The following is a 22,945-nucleotide window of genomic DNA, read 5'->3' on the forward strand; positions in this document are numbered from 1 at the left end:
GTGATCAGTGACAAGAAAAAACCTGGCATAATGTAAAGCACTCTGGACTATCAGTGTCATGGGTTCCAGAATCTACGAGTAGTGTGACCGTGGCCATTTCCATTTCCCAGCTGTAAAACTGAGATGTTACCTGCTCCACTCATAATATTGCTGTTTTGAATAACAAAGTGACAGGTATGAAAATAAAATGGGGCAGCTAGGTGGCACAGTGGATAGAGCACTGGCCTGGAGTCAGGGGGATCAAAGTTCAAATCCAGACTCAGATACTTGACATTTTATTAGTTGCATGACCCTGGGTATATCACTTAACCCTGAATGCCTTGCAAAAAAGTAAATACTCTAATAGAACATTATACACATATAAAAAGATTATAATCTAACAACGTTGGGTTGGTGGTCGTGAAGGCAATGTATGAGAAGAAGTCATTTCCAGAAATATCTATTTAAAAATAAATGGCATCAAAACATTTAAAAAAATAAACAGCAATAATGGAAAGTATAAGAAAGCAAGGAGTAGTTTACACTTTCCCGATCTACTCCAGTCACACAACTGAGACCTAAGAAAACACCCCCCAAATCCTCACGCATGACACTTAGTAGGAAGTCAGTGGAAGGAATCCTAGACAATTAATAACTTTTATATCCCTACGGATCATTCACTAGCTCTCTGGCCTTTAGTCACCTATGTATGGGCCTCAGTTTCGTTTCCTCTTAGTAAAATGGGGATTGCACCTCCTCCTGAATCTACTTCAACAAAGCCCTCAAGATCTGCTAAGATAGTAAAAACAGGAAAGGGCAATCAATACAGACGTGGAGAAGCCCTCTTAACTGTGCCCAGACAACCCGCCTTTTCTGTGTGGGAACAGGCAGCAAGCTGAACACCAAGGAACCCTTGATGAAGCCACACACAACTAGCTGACAGGGGAACACACTTTTTCCAAGTCGATAGGTCATTAAATGCCCATCTAGAAATGAGTACCTTCCTGCCCACAAAGCACAAAAGTAACTGATTCATGTGTAATGACCACGCAACAGTGGGCCCCAAAAGTAAAGCACAAGGATCAATGCTGCTCAAGTTCTACTGTTTATTGGCAATAACCAGAGGTCACGGTATCCACAAAGGTCCACCTTAGTTACCCAGCTCAGAGTAAGCCTGGCTCGGGCTTTTACATGTGCCCAACCCAACTGACTCTCCTGACCCAGGCCTGATGCCCTAGGCAGATTTTGGGGATCAAGGTACAGAAATGTGCGCTTTGGCGCTCCTCACCAGCATAATCTCTGAGAACCTGCCATCAACGTCCATTCTGTGTTCCTTGGGTAACAGGGAAGTTCCCTAGTAAGAGGGAGGGAGGCTGTCGGTGTGAAGTGCTCCATTACTCAGGGGTACTGAACAGGAGAGCACGACCAAGCTCCAGCACCATCAGGGTCTGCTGTTTTGGAAGAGGCAGCATAGGCATATCTAAGCTGTTATGATCATCCAGTTTCTTTCAGAACTTTGACCAATGGAATTCTAAAATGGAACATATTGTGAATATCCCCCATGCAGACCAATGACAAGATAATTATTAATAATCACTTCTTTTATTAAAGTTTCCTACAGACCTACACTCACAGTTCCAAACATGGCCCCTGGAAGGAGAGGACAAAGCCAGCCTCTTTGTGCCATTTTCACAATCTCAAAAACAAAACACAAAGGTAAATACTTTTGGCTGCTGACTCAACGGCCATGGGAGCCAGATGTCCTTGAAGAGTGGAGCACAGCTAAGGAGGTATAATAAAAACCGGCATTTCGAGCCATAGGTAATAACTGGCAAGTCCACTTGACTGATGTGGCACCTAGCATCCTATTAGAGTTTTGTTTTCTTTTTAAATGGTCGACCATCCAGTAGAGTTCAAGTACAGAATTACAACTGTTTATAGGAATGGATACAAAGGTTGGCACGAGCTGCCAGCAATCAGACACAGAGGATGCCCATTGCAGCTGTACCTTTCTCCAAGTTCCAAGCACCTTTCGAACCTTCTTTGAAGTTGACCATCAACACCCTGGAAGCACCGCTGACATGCTGCCGAGGGGCCCTACCTACTGTGTCAGGTTGAGGATGCTTGGAGGCCCTTTTGGAACAGCTGAGCAATGTCCCTGGGCACAGCCACAATGCTGAGACTGAGGCTTAACCAGATGGTGTGACACAGAGTTCACGATCACTGTCAATGTGGCTACTAGAGCCTTGGCCTCCTCTATCCATCCCCATCATCTGTGGGCCTTCCTGCAAACGAATTTGAAATGTTTTCCATGGTCCCTCCCCCCTCCCCCACAAACACCACGTTCCCTGCAGCACCATATTCAGACCCTATCCCCATCTGCACATCACTTGGAGTACGGCAAGTAATGCTCAAGACATTTCAGGCTCCATGGGACAGGGTTTTTCTTGTTTTTTGCAGACGGATGGACATCAGTGCCATCATAAGAAAAAGCCTCCCTGAAAGGAGAGCCACTAAATCTAGAGGATGCCCCCAAGCCAGACGAGGGCAAGCCTGTTCCCAAGCCCTTTGAGTCAGAAAGGAAGCTATGGCCATGAGGTGATTGGAAAGATTAGCAAGTTACAAGTCCAATCACCAACAGTGATTCTAAGGCACGGCACACACGTGCAACAATGCATTGCTTGCAAGAGAGGAATTTGCATTTTATCTGCATGATAAATATTCTATATTTTTGATCATTTCCCTGAATGGTGCTGTGAGCATCAAACTTTTTTTTTTTTTTGTAGAAAACAGGAAAGTTTCACAAGTTGTAAAAATATTTTTGGAATATTTCTTAGTGGAAATGATTGGGGGTGAGCTCTTTAGGGTTGGGTATGGGAAGGACAGGGATGAAGAGGAAGTATCAGATATAGAATTCTTAATATAAAAACCCAGATCCCTCTTCCTTCTCCAGTCCTCTCCACAGGGCCTGGATTTCGGAGGCTCTGGAGGTGTAGACGGCCTTTAGGCAAGTGCAAACTTTGCATTGTGGCTTCTAAGCATCTTAAAAGCAGCAAGGTTTAGGGGGGTGGGAGGTGGAGGGTGCTAGTAATGATTCCCCCCCAAATCAGATTCCATGTAGAAATGAAATACACCAAATTTAACACCGGCTGTGCCCATCTGGGATTTGAAAAGCAGTAGAGAACCCCAATGCTGCTTTGCTCCCAAGCAAAGACAGTTACCATCCAGTACTGGCCTGATCAATGTGGAATTGGTTTTTGAAAACCAAACGAGAATTAAACATGCTGAAATGAACTGCAGTGGGAACGTAATTCTAGATGTGGCTGGAATAATGGCAGGTAGTCGGCACTAGAACATTAAGAGACCTCACTGAGAGTTGCAAACAAACCTAGAGTAGGTCAGCTTCTTTCTCCAGCTCAACTTATAAAAACCTGCTGGATTTACACAAATCAAGTGGTATCACACTACCTACCAAAGAAACTAGGATTCTAAAAACACAACATGTTCTTGCTCCACAAGAAATGGAGCCCCCAGACAAGACAGTCTGCCCCTTCTTTCCTCCCATGTGTGCAGAGCCCAGAAGTTCCCCATGCATCGGGGAAGAGTTTCATGGGAAGGAGTAATACAAACTCCTATCACTGACCCAGGGATGGAGGTACAGCTGCAGACTCACTGAAGGATGAAGCCAGGATGTGGAGGCAGCCTCGGAGGAGGTCTCTGAGGGAGGGCCGGAGGGTACGGTGATGCAAACTGAGGAGGGTATCCTGGCTGAGGGTTGTGACTAAGAGACGGAAGGCCCACCCTGGGAGGAAGAGGAGGGCACTGCAATCCTGGGTAAGGAAGAGCCTGTCCCGATCCCATGGCCACTGTAAATGGAGTTGCGAACCGTCCAGCAGGGACTGGGGGTGGGGGTGGAGGGATACGCCGGGGCACAACAGAAGGGGGCACACTGGCATCTGAAGTTGGATAGGGCACCATGGGAGCTGGTGTTGGATCTGGCACCCTGGGCTGCAACTGAACTTGGGCCTTTGGAAGTCTCTGGCCCTTAAGCACCATTTCCTGAAGTTTCTCAATTTTTACTCGACGTAAATGGGCTAGTTTCCGTTTATTTTGATATTCGTCGATGAACGAATCTAGTGGGACCTCTCCATCAAGGAACTTCTCCGCCATGTTCTGAAATAATGAGGTAATACTGAGTTAGAGGGTCTGGAATCAAAACAGAAGCTACAATTCTGTAGCAGAGACACTTTGGAGCTACTTGGCTCCTCTCCATGTCGGTCAGCTGAGTGACTCTTCATTGGTTCCCATCTACTTTTGTGACTTCTTCTAGAAGGATGATGGTAAGGACAGAACTTTGTGTATGTCCATTTAGTGAAGCTCTACGATCACACTACACACCCACAGAATCACCCTGCCAGGCTCTGGCTTCTTGGTTAAACAAGCGGCATAGAGTGACATTCCTCAACTCTTTACTGAAGCCTGAACATTCAATACTAATCAGTCTCACAGTCCAACACATCTTCAGATAGTCAGTTCCCTCCTGTCTTTTCCCACATTTATTATGGCAGCTGGCTAAAGACAAAGCCAGTCATGTTTAGGAAGCCAGCCAGCTGTGCCCTGCTCTATGTCACCTGCACCCAGACCACACTCTGCTTCTGACCATCTGCAGCCTAAACACCCCCTGGCACTACACCTGCACTCTGCAGCTCTTCAACAACATCGCCAATGTGCTTCTTATATAACACCCATGTAATGGACAGAATTACAAGTTTATAATTTATTGGCCCTGACTCCATAGGAAGGGACTTAACTTGTTCTACCATGAAGACCTTTCCCCACTGCTGTAGCCTAAAGGTAGGAAATAGAGGATGTTCAATTCACCATGTATTCAGCACCTACTATATATGCAAGTGTGTAAAGCCCTGGGCCACATGCGGGGGATACAAAGACACAGGCCCTGGCAGCATGGAAGTGCACCTTACCTCTGTATCTTCTTCAATCTTGGCTCCCTCAGTTTGGAGAAGAGCTAGCAATGTCTCCAGAGAAGCATTGCTGGATTGCTGATCTATAAAAGGCAAGACAAAGGAAAATAAGGCAGCCAGACATTTCCCAGGAGTCCCCCTCCTTCTTGGAAGGTGCACACACCTGCAAACATACCACCTTTTAAACTTATCTTTTGTAAGTTGCTACTAATGAGTATATTTTAATTTGGGAAGCCCAAAGGAGTCACATCTTCCTACTTATAACTGGTTGTCATTGTGGGAAACAATGCTTCCCTACTGCTCCTGAAGCAAGCCTTGTACCTGGAAATACCCTGCAGGGGGTGGGGGGGAGCTCTAGAAATGGCCTGGGAACACCCTGACAGGGGGTGGGGGTGGGGGCTCTAGGGGAACGGGATCTCTGGAGATGGCCCAGGGACACCCAAGAGCACATATGCTGCTTGGGCTAATATACCAGGGCCATAACAAAAGGTCATGGTATTAACAGGACTTTAAAACTGCTTAAGCCAAATTCAGTTTCTCTAGGAGTACCATTAAAGTATACCAAATCATTTCCTGAATATTTCATATATAATATATGAAACGTAGCATTACAACAAAATGTTCTAAGTAGAGAGGTATGGGAGAAAGGAAACATGAAAAGCAATATTGATGATTTCTTCTACATTTAAGGCAACAGTTCTATTTTTCAAATATTGGGGGATTATATTCATTACGTAGGAGGAGGAGTATGGCAAGCAAGCCAATTCCGTTCCTCCAACTCTGTTTTCCAGAGTCTGTCATGCTCTTCTGTTGTCTAGAGATGGTTATGGTCTTAGGATAATGAAATAAAATCTGTTTGCAACAGACAGCAAAATTCTAAAACTAAATAACTTCTCATTGCCACTGACTGACCATTGTAGCATCTAAACTTTGTCATGGATCACCATCTACCTGAAAAATGTCCTGCCTTGCCTTTATTCTTCAAAACACCACCCCAAGAAAATTACCTAATTTGGTTTTCTTGATCTGATAGGCTTCAAAGAGAACCTGGAGTTCCTGGTATTTTTGGGTCAAACTGGCTTTCAGAGTGTCCAGTTGTGGTTGGTACAAAAGATTTCCTTCTGCCAGGCTCCGGTTGTGGGCAAGAGTCATCTCTTTGTTAAGCTGAACATTCTCTGTCTGCAAAGGACATGAATACAGGAGAAGAACCAAAAGCTTATTATTATAGTTCATTGGCAAATCTCAAAAGACCTCTCTCAAAAGGCCTCTCACTCCACATACCCCCAATCCATCTGTTTGCAAGCATTTTCACTCTGGCATTGTCTACAAGGGAGGCAGGTTTCAGTTCATGCGTAGTCCCACTTGTTTATACGTAGTCTTAGTTTCAATTCTAATACTACCCTCCACCTCAAAATCTTTGGGAGAGACAGAAAAACAGCTTTTTACACATCTTCTCAGGGGACTGTCTGACCCATTACTCAGCTAGGTCTTTAATTTAAATATTTACAGAGCGCTTTGAATTCCTGAATACTGTCACTGGTCTTTCCAGAAGATTGCAGTTCTATGGGTTCAAGACTAAATTTTTAAAAGAGATTTAGGAATCAATTCTCTCAGGAGGATCAGACAGTAATCTGGGGTAGAAAGACTGGTACAGTGTCAACTCAGCCTTAAGAATAAGATTTAGAGATCAAAGGAAAAATATAAGAGCTCAGGATTCTCATCTTCAGAAAGGGGGGTGAGATGGAAGGTGATGCTTCCTTCAGACCCAGGTCTTTAAAGCTGTTATAGTCTCATAAAAGATGACAAAGTAGGCTCCTTATTGTCCTTAACATCCTGCTTTCTGTAGTACATTTTTCCTTCCAATAGACGGGAAATTATTCATTAAGACTTTTAAGAACCTGCTTTTTAAAATCTTAATACAAGCAGCTAGGAGATAGGAAAGAAATTTGCCAACCCTCCAATAGAAGTTAAGCCAAAGTCAAAACTTCCTACCCACTCAAATATTTTGAGAGAAGTGGCAAAGTGATTATCTTAAAAACAATGAAAGGCCTCTATGTATATACTCCCAGCTCTCCTTTTCTCAGTCTAGGATCTTTCACACATCACAACCTGCCCACAGTGACCTCTCTACCTTTTGCGTTTCATCAGGACAAAATTCCTTACCCAGTTATTCGTCGGCGTTCTGTCCACAGCCTCTTGTCCAACCCAACCTAGATCTCTAGTTTTCTCCTTAATATTTCTTGCCACCCTGCTGTCTGATCTATTTTAACTGCTACTTGCTTCTCCTGAATGAATTCAGTATATATGGCTTGCCTACAGCTGCTCATATTCATTTAGAGACTAAGTATAATGCAATGTATATGCAGATGGACATACCCACAAAGGAACAAAGACAAAAGCTTCTCTTGCATTTTCTCTTTGCCATAAAATAACAGAAGGAAGAGCTCACCGTTCCACACACATTAACACTGAGCCCCAGGCAGAGCTACAAAGAAATTAGGCCCAGCATGAAAATCCAGCCATAAGTTAAAATTTAAATTAAAAATAAGGCTAGTTCCAAATACAGGGCAGCCAGAAGAATAATCTACCTCCCTGGCTATTTTCAGTGATTAACTCAGACCATTCTTGTACTCAGGGGGAAGTAAGGGGACGAAAAACAGGAGGATCAGGGCACTGAACTAGTTCTAAAAACAATGATTCTTAATACACATCAATTTATTTTCAGGACACTTTACAAGCATAACTGAATTCACAAAAATCAAAGAGCCAATGACTGTAAAGAAACATGCCTAACTGAATTTATCTACCCATACGATTGTTCCTTTTCAAAAGTCAGCTTATGAGCTTTAATTTTTCAAAGAACAAAAAATATCTCATCTCTAAAAGCTGAACAATTTATTGGAAATTAATCAAAGGAAATTCCCTTTGACTGTATATTACAGGCTCAGAAGAACCTTCCCCTTCAGTATAGGCTACCTCAAAAATTCAAGATAGGGCAAGGCAGTCTGGAATTAACCGTAAAATCCAACAGTAACTAAAATCTTGCTCTACCAGAACATTCTAGTACTCAGAATTATTACTTATTTCACTCAGAATCCCAAAGTTCCTAAATGAAACTTTCCTAATCAAGGTGTTTCTGGAAGCAAGGACTTTTAAAAGGTCTTTTAAACTAGTTTTGCAGGGTAAACCATTCAACCTACTTAGTTCTCTAACTGAAATTGTTCCCCACACCACCTTATTTCCTTTCATCTCTAAGCTTGAAAGTACAAGGGATATATATACACAAATAATCAAAAATCCACAAGTGGGAAAGTAAACTATCTCCAAAAGAAACCACCAAAAAAATGTCAATCTTTAAATGAACCAGGATTAAAATGGGGCTAATGGGCAACACTGAGAAAGCCTGAATGACCAAGAGCACACATAAATGGACTTTGGCTTTCATAGCCTTGGTGTAGAGCACAGACTTTTAAAGACAAGAAAACACACTCAGAAGAGGCTAAGAACAATCATGAAAGCAAGCCTACCAAGTTACAAAAAACAAACACCTCGGCCACTAAGATGTGAAAACTGTCCACAATCAGCCCTATGACTTGGCCTTTTTGGGCTGCCTCAAGATTTAAATGTACAGGCCTTATCTAGTAGTGTATACCTGGGAATACTTGTAGAAAGTACGCTGCATTCCAGACATAATATTCACAAAAGTATCATTATCTCAAGACACTAAGAAACTATAAGCAGCTGGGAGGTAGGAAAGAAATTTGCCAAAAAGCAGGCCCTCCATGACCTCAAATCAAACAATGCCTATCAAGCTATTTGCAAATTTTAAAGCACCCTATCAATAATAATTATGATTCATATTAATAAAACACCATATATTATAGCCTGCCAATCCCTGAAACCTGATTCACAGATATCCTCAGCAGAGATCTGGCATGTTTTTAATGGTACTTACAAAAGGCAAGCATTATCCTGGGAGCACAAAGTGGGAGAACAGAAGGAGGCTGAGAGATAGAAAAGAATCTCTTAATTATCAAATGGCAGCTATACATGATAACGCTGGGAAGAAAGTCTGGAAACAATAATGGTCAGAGCTGTGTCATGAATAATGCTCGTGTGGAATGTCTTCCAAACCAGACACAAACGACAAGGTGAAATTTGAAGACCCAAGCTGTCCCCAATCTGGCACTTCCATCCACAGCTATAATCTTGCATCTATAAACACTGTGGTAGAAAAATCTGTCATCATTTCCATGCTATTTTTTTCAGAAAAATGCATTCTGAATTACTGAACCAAGCACACAGAGGTGTCTCCCTCTTTATCTAGTCATACAAACCTTACTATTCACTGTAAATACTGAAGAGTAACTGTTTCTCTTTTACCCAAGAACCTTGACGGTCTTCCCCTCCCAGTTTGATTTTTTTTTTTTTTGAGTCAAGGGACCATCCTTTGAGTAACTACTTAAAGAGGTCTATTCATTGAATGGGTGTTGCCTCACTGGCAACAATGCCAGGGTCTCTCACTGCATCCTCGGTCATTTCCAGACTTCCTAAAGAACATCTGGCCACTGGACCCAGATGGCTCTGGAGGAGAAAGGGAGGCTGGTGACCCTGCACAGCCTTCCCTCACTCAAATCAAAGTCAACTGCAAGTTTTGTCATCATCTTGATGTCATGGTCCTTTTCGAGAATGAAGGACAAACACAACAACTACTTACTTACTACATACAAAGACCCATCCGTGACAGAAAAATCATTCCATCTACCTACTCACCTTACCAGACAGTCATGAGTTTCTGTGGTCAAAGGAATTAATCACATGGTGGCCAGCATTTCAGCTGGCCTCCACACTTAACTGGGCTCATCCTCAGAAAACACCCAGTTTCTAGATCCACACTCAAAACTTTTCTAGGATCTTCCAGCTCTTGTACTCCAAAAAGGCAAAGCCTTATAGAATTCAAGGTCATTTCTACCAGAAAAATGTTTAGGATTTTTTCAAAGGTAACAAGTGAAATAAATTACATGATCGTATTAGGAATGCACCTTCAACATGGAATGGAATAAGGTGTGCAAAGCAGTCATCTCATTTGATCCTCACAGCAACCCTAAGAGATAAACACATCCTATTTTGCAGATGAGTTGACTAAGAAGATCAGACAGGTGAAATGACTTGACAACAGTGGCCACTCATCTGGTAGGTGTCAGATACCTCATCCGAACCTAGACCTTGCCTGAATACAACCTTTCTTTGCCACATCCTTCCTTTGCACTATACCACACACGGCCTCTGAAACAGGCAAAATTCTAGTGCCTGAGAGAAACTAACTACAGCACTCTTGAAAAACTCAAAATAGAGGACAGACGAAATCTGTTCTAGGCAACGACAGACAGAAACACAGAGAGAGAGGGGAGGGGGAAAGGAGAAAAGGGGGAGAGAGAGAGGGAAAGAGGAGAGAATGGAAGAGCGAGGACAGAGAGAGGAGAGAGAGTATGAGAGAGCATGTGAGCGTTACTCTTGACACAGGAGTAAACTTTAGAAAACATTAGTCATCAGACTGTTTTTATTTAAACAAACAGTTCAACAGTTGCCTCACTTGTTCTGTACAATTTTAAAGTTACTCATTTTGAGTTGTCTACCTACTAAGACCAAAGACTGGTGAACAATAAGGCTATACTATACTAATAGGACTTTCACTAATACATCTCAATTTTCTCTTCTGTAAATTAGGGTTTATATGTCACTAGGCAATTGTGAGGCCTTAAAACTTCACTAAAGCTTTTTGGGACACCATGTATTTTTAATAACAATAAAGTACTTTTAAATCATAATATCGACAGCTAAGCAAAAGATGCTTCTCTATCTAGCTGATACTAAGGGAAAGGCAAAAGACTAAACTGTTTCTAAACTGTTATCTCCCCAGCACGGAGTACACATTAAGTCTTATAAGTTTGCTCAATGATTATTAATATCCTATATTAATGGTTACTATTAATAAAAACAGTCATGATGTCTAATGAGAAATTATTTTGCATTCCTGTAATAACAGCACAGCCTTTGCTTTGAAGTGGAGGAAGAATAAGGTAAATTTGATTATGATCATAATTGCAGCTAATTCTAAACAAAACTACTAATGAGCCAACAGCATTACTGCAGAGTAACACTGAGCTGCACCAGCCTTCCAAATGAAAGCCATAGTAAAAAGTTCTCAGATGTGATTTCAAAGACTTATCAACATAAGTAAGTCAGGGATCTGAAGACAGGACTCATGGCTTTTTTTACTGAAAAATGACTAAATTCTATAGCTCTGAACCATGCCAATCATTAACTAAAGCTTGTCTTGATAACTAAAATGAAGTCAACAGTTACTTTAAGCATGTGAACAAAAACCTGGATACTGAAACAAGTTTTATATGACCCAAGTTGAAGTCACTAAGCCATGAACACAACAGGTTTGAAGGATGAGGCTATGTAACCATCAAATTCATCCACTAATTCAACTGTAACAAAAGCAATAGGGTTTAGGCTGCCAGTAATAACTAAAGGAATGGGCTGCCTCAGGGGCTAGCGGGTCCGCCTCCACTGGAGGTTTTGGAGGCAAATGCGGGATGACCACTTGTCAGGTAGAATGGGAGATTTCTTATCCAGTCTATCTGGGTTGGATTAAACGGCCTGTGAGATCTTTCCAACTGAGATTCTGTAAGCACCAAGCCAACACAGGCTCCAATTACTTCAATTCCAATTCCTACATAAGTCTTAGTGGAAAAAAGATAACAGCGATTTTTGGCTGCATTGTTTGACATGTTTAGATCAATAACAATATTTAAAACCCTGCCTTGTGAAAATGTCCCAAAATACAGCAAATCTGTGGGCTGTGTGAAACTGTCTCCAAGGATACAGCCTACTTGTAAGAGGAAATTTACCAGCTGCTTATCAGGAGTTCAGGCAGGACAACCTCCTCGACAAACAAAATTCATTACTTCATAAACCAATACATAGATTAACAAAAGACAAAATCTGATGCACTAGGTAGAAGACAGACCAATTCTCTTTGCTGAAATTAAACTTGAGATGTGACGGTAATCATTCTCATTTTTATAAGATGAGCATCAAAAACCATATCTCTTTGATTAATAACAACGACCTGTTCTACTGTCTCCCTACTGAACCATTTCTAGGTGGGAGACCCCAAACTGGTGAGAATTCGTTTTTTTGGAGGGGATTTTAATTCTGTTCTTATTCTGAACTTTTCCAACACAAAAAGAAAATGAACTTTTCAAAAACAAAGATGAACACAAAGACTACATGTGGAAACCACTAATATCTATTACATATAGCTTACCTTTCTAATAAGTGTATTATTTTTAAAAGTGTCATAGTATATTATTAAACAGTATATTATATAATATATATTATACATTGTATATTATTATATTAAACACCTTACTTTCAAAACTGTCTTGCTTGTCTGTTTCCTTCTGAATTTGCTTTTAGAACTTTTTCAATGATTCAATGGCCATCTTTTTTTCTTTTGTTTTGGCAACTCTACCATTGGCTTTCCTCTCCTTCCATAACTGCCCCCTCCATGAAAAACACAATTGTTGTCATAAATAAGCAGTCAAGCAAAACAAATCCAGACGTCTACCATGTCCGAAAATGTGTACCTTGTTCTGCACCTTGGAAGTTGGGGCTGACCAAAGTTCCTAATAGAAATTAAAATCAACAGGGAATCAGGAACTATGGGCAGGAAGGTAGGAATTAAGAGGGAGATATCAGTTATAGACTATCACAGTTCAATGTCATTTGTCATTTAAGAGAAAAGAGATGATATGCAATCTTTGCTCCTTACAACCTGGGGCAAATCATGTCTCCTTTTGGGGGGCCAGCGGCTATGTTTCCTCATGTGTAAAGCTAGAGGACTAGACTTGATCCCAAGTCTCTTCAAGCTCAAAAATCTACATTCTAGGATCCCCACTAGACTATAATAAACTCCTTGAGGGTAGGGACCATGTAACCCACTCAGTGCTTAATATGAGGAAGCCCTTCCTTTTAATTAAGCCCTGAAAGCGCCCCCATATTCACACAGTAATACACACACACACACACACGAACATAATAGGTACTCAATATATACTGTTGAACCAAATTAAATTTAAAGGAAATTACTAAAAATTGAAAGTTGATCCTATGACAGCTACAAATAAGCAAATACTTATAGCAGGTTGATTCTAGGTTTAAATTTACTAAGAATCTAATGCTTTGGGCAGTTTTGCTTTATGTTCTAAAAAAAAAAAAATCATACACTAAAGCAAATTTTTAACACAAGGCTAAAAATTCAGCTGAATTCAAGAGAAATTCATATTTACAAGACTAATGTTAATGGAGATTCAATAAAAGAAAGTGGCATTTAGTCTATAGGTCTATTTTATTTGAACTCCAGAGTTCATGAAGTAGAAAAAAAACAGTCCTAGAGGAATCGGGAAGTCTAGTTTATTCAACTAGCTTTTATACAAATAACATAACCCAGCACCACTGGAGGACAAAGGGGTTAAAAGATAAATTTTTAAAAAAGAATATTTTGGACAGAAATCTTTCTAAAATATATCATATTCTCTTTTCTGCTTAAAGCGAAATAAAGTAAACATAATTAATAAAATTCCTTAATTCAAGCTCAAAATCTCCAAAGTATCTTTGCCTTCTTTCTCTCCCATTAACCCACCACATCTAATCAACAGCCAAGTCAATTCTACGTGTCAATTCTATCCCCACCCCAGCTCCAGCCTTCACCTCTCCCAGAAACTCCTGCAGGAGCTGCCTAACTGGTAATCCCCTCTCTTGCTCAGCCTTCAACGTGCATTCCTAAAAGCCCACACCCCTCAGCAGCATTCTGTGATGTACACAACATTGAACTAAGCCCCTACTATGGGCTAGGCACTGTGCTAAGTACTAGGACTACAAAGAAAAAGCAGTTCCTTCTCTCAAGGAGCTTAGCTTATTTTGAGGGAGACATGTACGTAAACAGCTACATAAACAGCAGATGGAAGGTAGCATTAGAGAAGGTCCTAGTCGCTGGGATGACCGAGGCCAGCCTCCTGCAGAAGGTGGACCTTAAGCTGAGTCCTGAGGAGAACATTTCAGCCATGGGTGCCTATGAAAAGGCACTCAAGCAAGAGCTGGAGAAGTGGATCCCATGGCTGGACTACAGATTACAAGGAAAGGATTAAGGTATAAGGAGACAGGAAGAGCTTGAAATGCCAAATGCAATGGTCAACATTTGATCCTAGCAGTCACAGGGAGCTACAGAAGCTTACTGAATTGATGTGAGAGACCTGTGCTTTTGGAAAATCTTGTTGGCAGCAATGAGGAGGATAAATTAGAGTGGGGAGAGGTTTGAGGTAGGTAATTAGAAGGCTACTGCAATAGTGCAGACAAAAGACGAAGAAACTCTGAACCAGGGTGATGGCTGTGTAAATGGAGAGGAGACATGTTCAAGAGATACCATGGAGAAATAAAAAGACTTAGCAGTAACTAGGGTGACAGAGAGTGAGAAATCAAGGATAATACTGAGGGGTCAAACCTAGATGACTGGAAGGATGAAGGTGCCCTTAATAGCAAAAATAGGAAAATTCAGAAATAGGGTGGGTTTGGAGGATAAGAATGACTTCCATTTTGGACTGGCATTAGAGACGCCTACAGAACATCCAGTTCAAAATGTCCAATAGGCAGTTGATGATGTGGGACTAGAGCTCAGGAGACACTGAGCTGAACACACGCTGAACCTTTGGAATCATCTTGATGGAAGCTGATAAGCTCTACATCAAAAAGATGTAGAACAGAGCCTATGGGGACACTCAGTGAGCATAACATAACATCGATGAAGAGCCAGCAAATGAGACTGAGAAGGAATGATTGGATAGGTGGGAGAGCAAAGAGAGCAGAACTATGAAAACCTAGAGGCCAGAAGACAATAGCATCAACTTCTGCAGAAAGGTCAAGAAGGATGAGGAATGAAAACAAGGCCACTAGACCTGGCAATTAAGAGAAAAGCTATAGCTGAATGATGAGGTCAGAAGCCAGGCCTCAAGGAAGGAAGGGTAAATGGGCCTTTCATTGAGAAAGGAAAGGGAATGAGAACTGTCCTGGAAGGACCCAGTGAGGATTTTTAAGGATAATGGAGACGGGAATATTTGTAAGTAGTGGGAAAGGATCTAGTAAAGATGGAGGGGCCACAGAGATTAAAAAATAAAAACAGAGGGGCTGCAGATCAAGACACGGTCACAATGGGGACGATCTAGACATAAAGGGTGATACCGTAAGCAAATCAGAGCAGAACAGAATAATTTACCTGTCAGATCTAGGGAGAAGGGAAGAATTTAGGACCAAACATAAGATACAGGCATCACAAGATACAAATGGTAATTCTGATTATATTAACAAAGGTTTTGCAGTCAAGGTTAGAAGAAAGGCAGAAAACTGTGGGGGTGCGGGGGAATTTTTACAGTAGGTTTCTTTGCTAAAGGCCTCATTTCTCAAATACACTGACAACTGAGTCATATTTATAAGAATACAAGTCATTTCCCAATTGATAAATGATCAAAGGATATAAAAAGGCAGTTTTCAGATAAAGAAATCAAAGATATATTATATGACATAGCTAAGATTTATGAAAAAATGATCTAAATCACTATTGATTAGAGAAATGCAAATTTATAAAAGTCTGAGGTACCACCTCACACCTATCAGATTGGCTAAGATGATGTTGTTGCTTTGTCCTTCATTCTTGAAGATATCAGGAAAATGATGCCAAGATTTGCAAGTGAATTGGAGTTAAGTGAAGAAGGGCTGTGCAAGGTCACCAGCTTCACTTTCTCCTCTGCAGTCATCTGGGTCCAGAGGCAAGATACAGATCAGGATGACTGCAGATAGCCCCCAGCTAAGGTGACACAAAGGAAAATGACCAATGCTGGAGGGAATGTGGGAAAATTGGGACACTAATGCATTGTTGATGCAGTTGTGAACTGATCTAGCCATCCTGGAGGGCAACTTCAAACTATGCCCAAGGTCTATAAAACTGTGTGTATCTTTTGGTCCAACAATACCACTATTATTAGGTCTATATCACAAAGAGATTTTAAAAAAAAGAAAAAAGAAAAAGGGCCTAGGGCTACAAAAATACTTAGAGCAGCTCTTTTTGTGGTGGCAAAGAACTGGAAATTGAGGTGATGCCCATCAACTGAGGAATGTCTGAACAAGTTGTGGTATATGATTGTGATGAAATACCACTAGTAATATAAGAAATGATGAGGACACGTTCAGAAAAAACTGGAAAGACTTACATGAACTGATGCAAAGTGAAGTGAGCAGAACCAGAACACTGGACACAGTAACAGCAATGTTGCGTGATGATCAACTGTGAATGACTTAAGCTATTTTCAGCAACACAAAGAATCAAAACCACTGCAAAAGACTTATGATGAAAAATGCTCTCCACTTCTAGAGAAAGAATTGATGGATCTGAAAGCAGATCAAAGCAGACTACTTTTTACTTTATTTTCTATAGCAGTTTTTTTTTTTTTTTGGTCTGTGTTTTCTTTCACAACATGACTAATATGGAAAGATATTTTGCACTGACTTCACATTTGTAACCTATTTCAAATTGCTTGCCTTCTTGATGAGGCCAGGGAGGGAAAGGAGAATTTGGAATGCAAAATTTTTAAAAAATGTTAAAAACCGTTTTTGTAATTGGAAAAAAATAAATTTTTTAAAAAAAGACAGTGGGGGCAAGCTGCTAGTGAAGGTAAGAGATGGGATTAAAGGCTCACACATGTAGAAGCACTGGCTTGGTCAAGGTGGAACACCTCTTCATCAGAATCAGAAGTTAAACAGGAAACAGTCAATAAGGCCAAGAGGGTTCCGAGATGAGAAGAGGGAACTCTCAAGTCAATGGCCGCTGTTTTTTCAAACAAAATAAACTTAACCCAGCATTAAAGACATTCACAATGTTTCTCCAACCTTATTTCACTCTACTTCCTTCCGCACATTTTATATTCAGATAAGGACTTTGCCCTCTCCTGCCGCTTGGCATTCTAAGCAGGCTAGGAATGGACTTCCTTCACCAAATCCCAGTTGAGATCCTTCTCTCTTCCTTCAATGACCTCAGGTGCTAACTGCTGTATGAAGACTCCCATCCCCCTCCCCTAAAAGGGACCCATTTCCTCCTCCTCAAATGTCTCAGAATTTTTATGCAAAGGAGCAACCTAGGTAGTCCAGGGGTGGGGAACCTGCTGCCTACCTGGCCTTCTAGGTCCTTCGGTGCAGCCTTTTGACTGAGCCCAAGTTTTACAGAACAAATCCTTTTAAGGGGATTTGTTTTGTGAAGTTTGGCTTCAGTCCAAGGGTCACACCAGAAGATCTTAGAAGGCCACATGTGGCCTCAAGGACAAGGTTCCCCACCAGGGGTAGTTTATCTTATATCAAACTTGATTTGCATCCAAGTCTTAACTGCCCACCCCCAGTCAGATGGCAAGTTCACCGTGTACAACAAAAACTCTTCAATTAAGCACCAAGTTTAAGGCTAAAAAGTGGGACTTCTTTTCCTTCTTATGCAGCTTTTGGGGCAGGTAGGTGGCACAGTAGATAGTGTTCAGCCTGAAGTCAGGAAGATTCCTGAGTTCAAATGGGCTTCAGACACTTAATAGCTGGGACCCTGGGCAAGTCACATAAGCCTGTTTGCCTCAGTTTCCTCATCTGCCAAAAGAGCTGGGGACGGAAATGGCGAACCACTGCAGTATCTTTGCCAAGAAAACCTCAAATGGGGTCATTAAGAGTTGGACAGGCCTAAAACAACTGAACAACAAAGCAACTTTTTACACAGCAGGTGTTTAAAAATGTTTACTGAATTGAAGACTGCCTAAATAAGTGATCTCTGGTTAAGTGATAAATACATTTTAAGATATCACAGTTGAAAATAAAATCTATTTGAATTTAATCCACTTTTGGATGTTTTTTAGCCTACAGACTGCACAAACATCATTCCAAAGCCCATGTCCCACCCAACCCCATGGGCACAATCTTTGGTTGACTCCACTGCTGGGACTTTGGCTATGGCTAAAGAAATGGTCAGCCAAGATACAAACATACCTTATTCTTCTATAAGAAAATGTCCCTAAGCCCTTTCTTTGACCATACGCTATAAAGCAACCTACTAAATGCTCAACAAATGTTTGTGGATCAACAAGAGCTTATTGCATAGACATTAAAAATTACCGGTCCTCTAAATGTATATCAATAGAAAAGACGATATCTATTAAACCAAAGAAAATTACATACAAAAACCTCCTAAGAATATAGTACTTTAAATTTTATCCATGCATGACAGTGATGAGGCAAGTACCACTAAAATTACATGGGGATAATGAAAGGTATTCCTGCAAAATGAGTATTATGCACAGTAGGAATCCTTATAACAAGGTTCTGCTACAAAAACTATTATGAAATCACACTGCTCAAAAATAACCTGAAACCAGACTCCATTAATTGGACTGGAACATAATCACTATATACACATTTTAGTAACAACAAGGTTAGCTAGCCATAGTTCTGTCTAAAGTACTCTTCTGAATATCTTATACAGTTAAGAAATGCTAAAAGAATGGGATTGAAAGGATGTTAACTTGTCCGTAAAAAAAGGTCCTCTTTTGGGGGGCAGTCAGGATAAAAAGCCAATTTTTGGCTGTACTGAAGTGAAGTAGTATAATAGATATCAAGTTTTCACGTATGACTGGACAAAGGAGGCCAGCGATACATCAGAGGGCAGTGCTGGCTCCCACAGAATACGCAAAACCCTTGGAATATGCCCCTAGTGTCTCAGGTTGAGTCAGATAGAAGGATTATGGAAAGTCACAAACAAGTATAGCAGAGAAAGAAAAAACAGAGACAACTTGTGATATAGCCTCAGTGCAGGAAATAAACAAGGAATGGAAAAAAGTTATTATGGAATTGTAAAAATATGTAAAGAAAGAAAATTCAGCTCATAATTTTCTTGTATTGAGAGGCATCTACACAGCACCCAGACTACATTCTAGCCATCCTTCCAAAGCCCAGGTCCCACTTAACCCTATGGGCACAACCTTGGGTTGATTTCCACCCCTGGGACGTGGGGCCATCTCTTTACCTTGTCTGGCTCCAAACCACTTGGGTGGTTTCCAAGTAGACCTCGCTCTCCCACCCCCACCTTTTCCAGCTCCCCTTTTTGTGTTCTCTTTTCCCAATGGAGATTAAGCTGCTGGAGTCAGTTATTCTTGTTTGTATTTGTTTGTCCGGGATTAACATGATACCAACATACAGTAAGCACTTAATAAATGCTTTATCTACCTACTATAAGCACGTCCCAAGGATCTTGGTGCAATTTTAAGCTATTTAAAACTGCACCAAGACCTCTAGGACATCCACTACAAGCCTAATCAATTTTTAAATTCTTTTATAAGATCAAAAACGTAAACAAACTGAATTTCAAAATGTTCTCTGGAACATTAAGGCAATTCTTTATTCAGGATTTTAAATAAGAAACCTCAAGATTTAAATACAAAGATTATAGATTCTTAACTATTTGAACAAGGTAGAAGCAACGATTAATTTCTAATGTCACTTCTACATTCCAACCAAGACTAAAATCTGCATTCAAACTAAATCATACTTAGAAAAACCAAGCTATTTCAATAAGCGTTTCTAATCCATTGCTAGGGATTTATATTAAGGTTCGGTCCTTTCAATGAGGCATTATGATTCATGCAGCAGTTCTCCACCACTAGTCACAAATCACTCCAGAACATGCCTCCAGGAAATAGACCCCACAAGAGGGTGGAGCTTTTCTCATTTTCCACAAAGCAACTGGGTCTTCCAAACCCTGAACATGCTTCACAGGGCATTTTCAACTCGGAGTTCCCCTAGCAATAAGAAGGAAGATTAAGGATTGAATACATAGTGAAGTCATTAGTAACTCTCTATCAGTGTCACCTCTCAAAATTTAAATCTTTTTACTTAAGTGTCCCAAGAGGCCAAATGTAGCTAAAGCAATCCCCTTTCTGAGGCTACTTCTTTTAAGGGAGTACAGTCCAAGTCCAAAGGGGTTAAAACTAGATAGAGAAACATTCCTCTTCAATGTAAAAATAACCTTATTTTACATATGAGCCATCAACTTAGTTAATCCCCACTCATAAAGTCACTAAGCATAGACAGGACCCATTTGAGGATCTCACATGCCAAAATAAAGGGAAAGGTGAGGTGACTTGGTGCCAGAGGAAATAATGATCCATATGGCAGTTAGACACTTTTTAATGGTCTGTGCTCTACTACAACTCATTCAAAATAATAAAAAACATGTTACTAAAGCATAATACCTAGTTGTCTTTAAACCCAGCAAGGAATGCCTTCAAAACATAGCCACATTTTCCATACACCACAAAATATCCCCTCAGGCTCGAAGAACCTTACTCTACAATTTAAGACACTTTTCTCTGCCAATTAAAAAGGAAAGCTTTTAGTTCCAGTTTAGAGGTTCTACATGACCTTTTACAGTCTCTTATTCTCTAAACTACAGAGCTCCAGAATCAACTTTACCGTAACTACATTCGTTAGGCTTAGGAAAAGGTAAAATAGGCATCTTTTGAGCTCAAGAACTTTTTTTTAAAACTGCCTATATATTTCATGTAAAGGAATCCTTTTGTCTGGCCATGATGCACTCTTTCGTTAACTGTAACATTAATTATCCCAGAAGGCGAAGACAACAATAAATTTCATGAAAACAACACACCCAACACTGACATGAGCCAAATTATCAAGCTCAAAACTTCAAGTGTTCAGAAACATGCCACACATGACATGGAAAGAAACATGTACTGTATGTTACACCACAATTAGGTGAGTTGACTAAGGTATTCTGGCATTAACTTAAGTTTCCTTGTTTTGGAAGTGCTACACCCTAAAAAGTAAACGGCCACTGAGTAATTTAACAGGAACTCTGGCCTAACCAACTGCAATAAAGTCAGTTTTGAATATGTAAAAAAGGAATCCTTGTCTGAAGGTCAAGTGAAGTCCAAAAAGTTATAATACTATTACGTTAAAACCTGCCTTCCCCTCTAAACAATCACTTCTCCCGGCTCCAAATTCTCAAGGTCCAGGGTTCTAGCCTATAAGTTATTTTTAAGAGCCTCAGAGTCAGAGGAACAGAACCCTTCTATGGTGTTTCTTCCCCAACGGAAAAGCTATTTTTGTTACCATTCCATGGACACAGTTACCCTGGTTCTCACTGAAACAGTGTGATTACTTACAGCAAACTGAGTTGTAGGTATGTGTTACAACTCAGAAATAATAACTGATTTTATTATTAAACTTGAAAAGGCCCCCAGCTGACAACTAACGACAGCTTTCACTACAAGTGGAGGGAACAAGGAGCCAAATCTTTTCCTCCTCCCTAGAGACGAAACTCGCATGCGGGGAGCAGAGAAACTGGTGGATTTATTATTATTTTTCAAAATGGAAAATGCGGCCCTGAGCCCCATCGCTCCGCGCCAAGTTCTGAGGCCCCTGAACACAAGGAGTGTATTAATGGCAGGGCTGATAGCATCGCACCACAGTGGCCTCTCTGTAGTTCAGGACAAAGATCCGTTGAGGGTTTTCAGGGTTTCTGAATGGGTAACCCAGACACAAGCCCCCTCTGGAGGGAGGCTGGCTCGGATGGAGAGTCTACACGGGCTTCGGGGGAGTTATCGCGGTGGAGGCGTGGGAAGGCTTCGGAGACAAAGGCAGGGTGGCGGGAGGCTGGAGGCCACCTGCCCAAAGCGGGCTGGAGGAAGGCAGGACAACCGCCCCTGGGCTATCCGCGAACCGGGAGGTCTGACAGCAGACCACGCCACGGGGTGGGCACTGGGCAGGATGAGGGCGACGGGAGCCTGGGCACGGGGAGGAAGGGGGCATGAGCCCCTCGGCCCGCCCCATTCGCCCCTTTATCTCTGCCCTGGAGGGCCGGCAGCGGCGGAGGGCACCGTCCCACCCACCTATGCCCACTCGAAACGGGCACCTGAGGTTGCTAGGCAACGTCTTTGCGGTTAGCTCCAGGCACTCCGTGGGTCCCCCCCGCCCCCAACTGTACGACCCCACGGGCTGCTTTTTCCTCGTCCGCATTTCGCGGAAAAGCTGCGCAGCTGGAGTCCTACCTCTCACAGCGCCTTATCTCGGCCTCCCTCGGATTCCCTGCACTGGCAAACTCCCCCTGCGGAGCCCTTTCCCAGCTCGCCCCCGGGGTCCCCCTCCCCCGCCCTCTGGTCACCCTCCTCCCTCAATCCCCACCCGAGAGTTCCCCCCCACCTGCTCAGGCCTCCCGGAAGGCCCGGATCGGGTCCCCCAGGGGGCCCCGCCCCGGCCCTGGCCCCCTGGGCGGCCCCCCGCCCCCTCCCCCCAGGTCACCCCCTACCCCCCAGGCCTCCCCTCCCCCCAAGGCTGGCCCCCCCGGCCCTCGCCCCCCCGCCCCCTCCCCCCAGGCCGCCCCCCGCCCCGGGCCGCGCCCCCCTGGCCCTCGCTCCCCCGGCCTTGGCCCCCGAGACCGTCCCCTCCCCCCCGGGGCGCCCCCTCCCCCCAGGCCGCCCCCCCCCCGGGCCGCGCCCCCCTGGCCCTCGCTCCCCCGGCCTTGGCCCCCCAGACCGCCCCCTCCCCCCCGGGGCGCCCCCTTCCCCCCCAGACCCCCCCTCCCCCCCAGGCCCCCCCCCCCGGCCGGCCCCCCGCCCGCTCTCACCTCCTCCATCTCCTGCACCATGCTCGTCAGCTGCTCCTCGTCCTCCAGCAGCTCGTTCAGCTGCACCAGCGACAGCCCCGCCAGGCGGCCCGCGACCCCCGCCGCCCCCGGCCCGGGCCCCGCCGCCGCCATCGCCGCCATCGCCCGCCCCGGACCCGGCCCGGGCCCCGCTGCCGCCTCCGGACCGCCGCCTCACGAC

At 42.8% G+C, this 22,945-nt stretch overlaps 1 protein-coding gene across 3 annotated transcripts; it reads right to left on the reverse strand.

Moving 5' to 3' along the window:
• Positions 1-1,071: 1,071 nt before the first annotated feature.
• VPS37B (VPS37B subunit of ESCRT-I) lies at positions 1,072-22,898 on the reverse strand. Of its 3 annotated transcripts, XM_072600611.1 has the most exons (5): positions 22,747-22,898; positions 5,969-6,140; positions 4,962-5,044; positions 3,623-4,152; positions 2,176-2,264 (listed from the first exon to the last, which is right to left on the reverse strand). In XM_072600611.1, exons 1-4 carry the CDS (start codon positions 22,885-22,887, stop codon positions 3,649-3,651), a joined length of 900 nt encoding a protein of 299 aa, XP_072456712.1. In that variant the 5' UTR covers positions 22,888-22,898; the 3' UTR covers positions 2,176-2,264; positions 3,623-3,648. The 3 variants fall into 3 exon arrangements, with proteins under 3 accessions (XP_072456711.1, XP_072456713.1, XP_072456712.1); XM_072600610.1 differs by having other exon boundaries at positions 1,072-4,152; XM_072600612.1 differs by lacking the exon at positions 22,747-22,898 and adding an exon at positions 22,172-22,259 and having other exon boundaries at positions 1,072-4,152.
• Between the last annotated feature and the right edge of the window lie 47 nt (positions 22,899-22,945).

The sequence above is a fragment of the Notamacropus eugenii genome, chromosome 4, assembly GCF_028372415.1.
Source record: "Notamacropus eugenii isolate mMacEug1 chromosome 4, mMacEug1.pri_v2, whole genome shotgun sequence".
Taxonomy (NCBI): Eukaryota; Metazoa; Chordata; class Mammalia; order Diprotodontia; family Macropodidae; genus Notamacropus; species Notamacropus eugenii.

Excerpts from the sequence above, each read along its gene's own strand:
- VPS37B (XM_072600610.1), bottom strand. The coding sequence starts at position 22,887 with ATGGCGGCGATGGCGGCGGCGGGGCCCGGGCCGGGGGCGGCGGGGGTC. Across the intron at positions 6,141-22,746 it reads TGGTGCAGGAGATGGAGGAG|ACAGAGAATGTTCAGCTTAA; the intron begins GTGAGAGCGGGC and ends TGTCCTTTGCAG. Across the intron at positions 5,045-5,968 it reads GATCAAGAAAACCAAATTAG|ATCAGCAATCCAGCAATGCT; the intron begins GTAATTTTCTTG and ends TGCCTTTTATAG.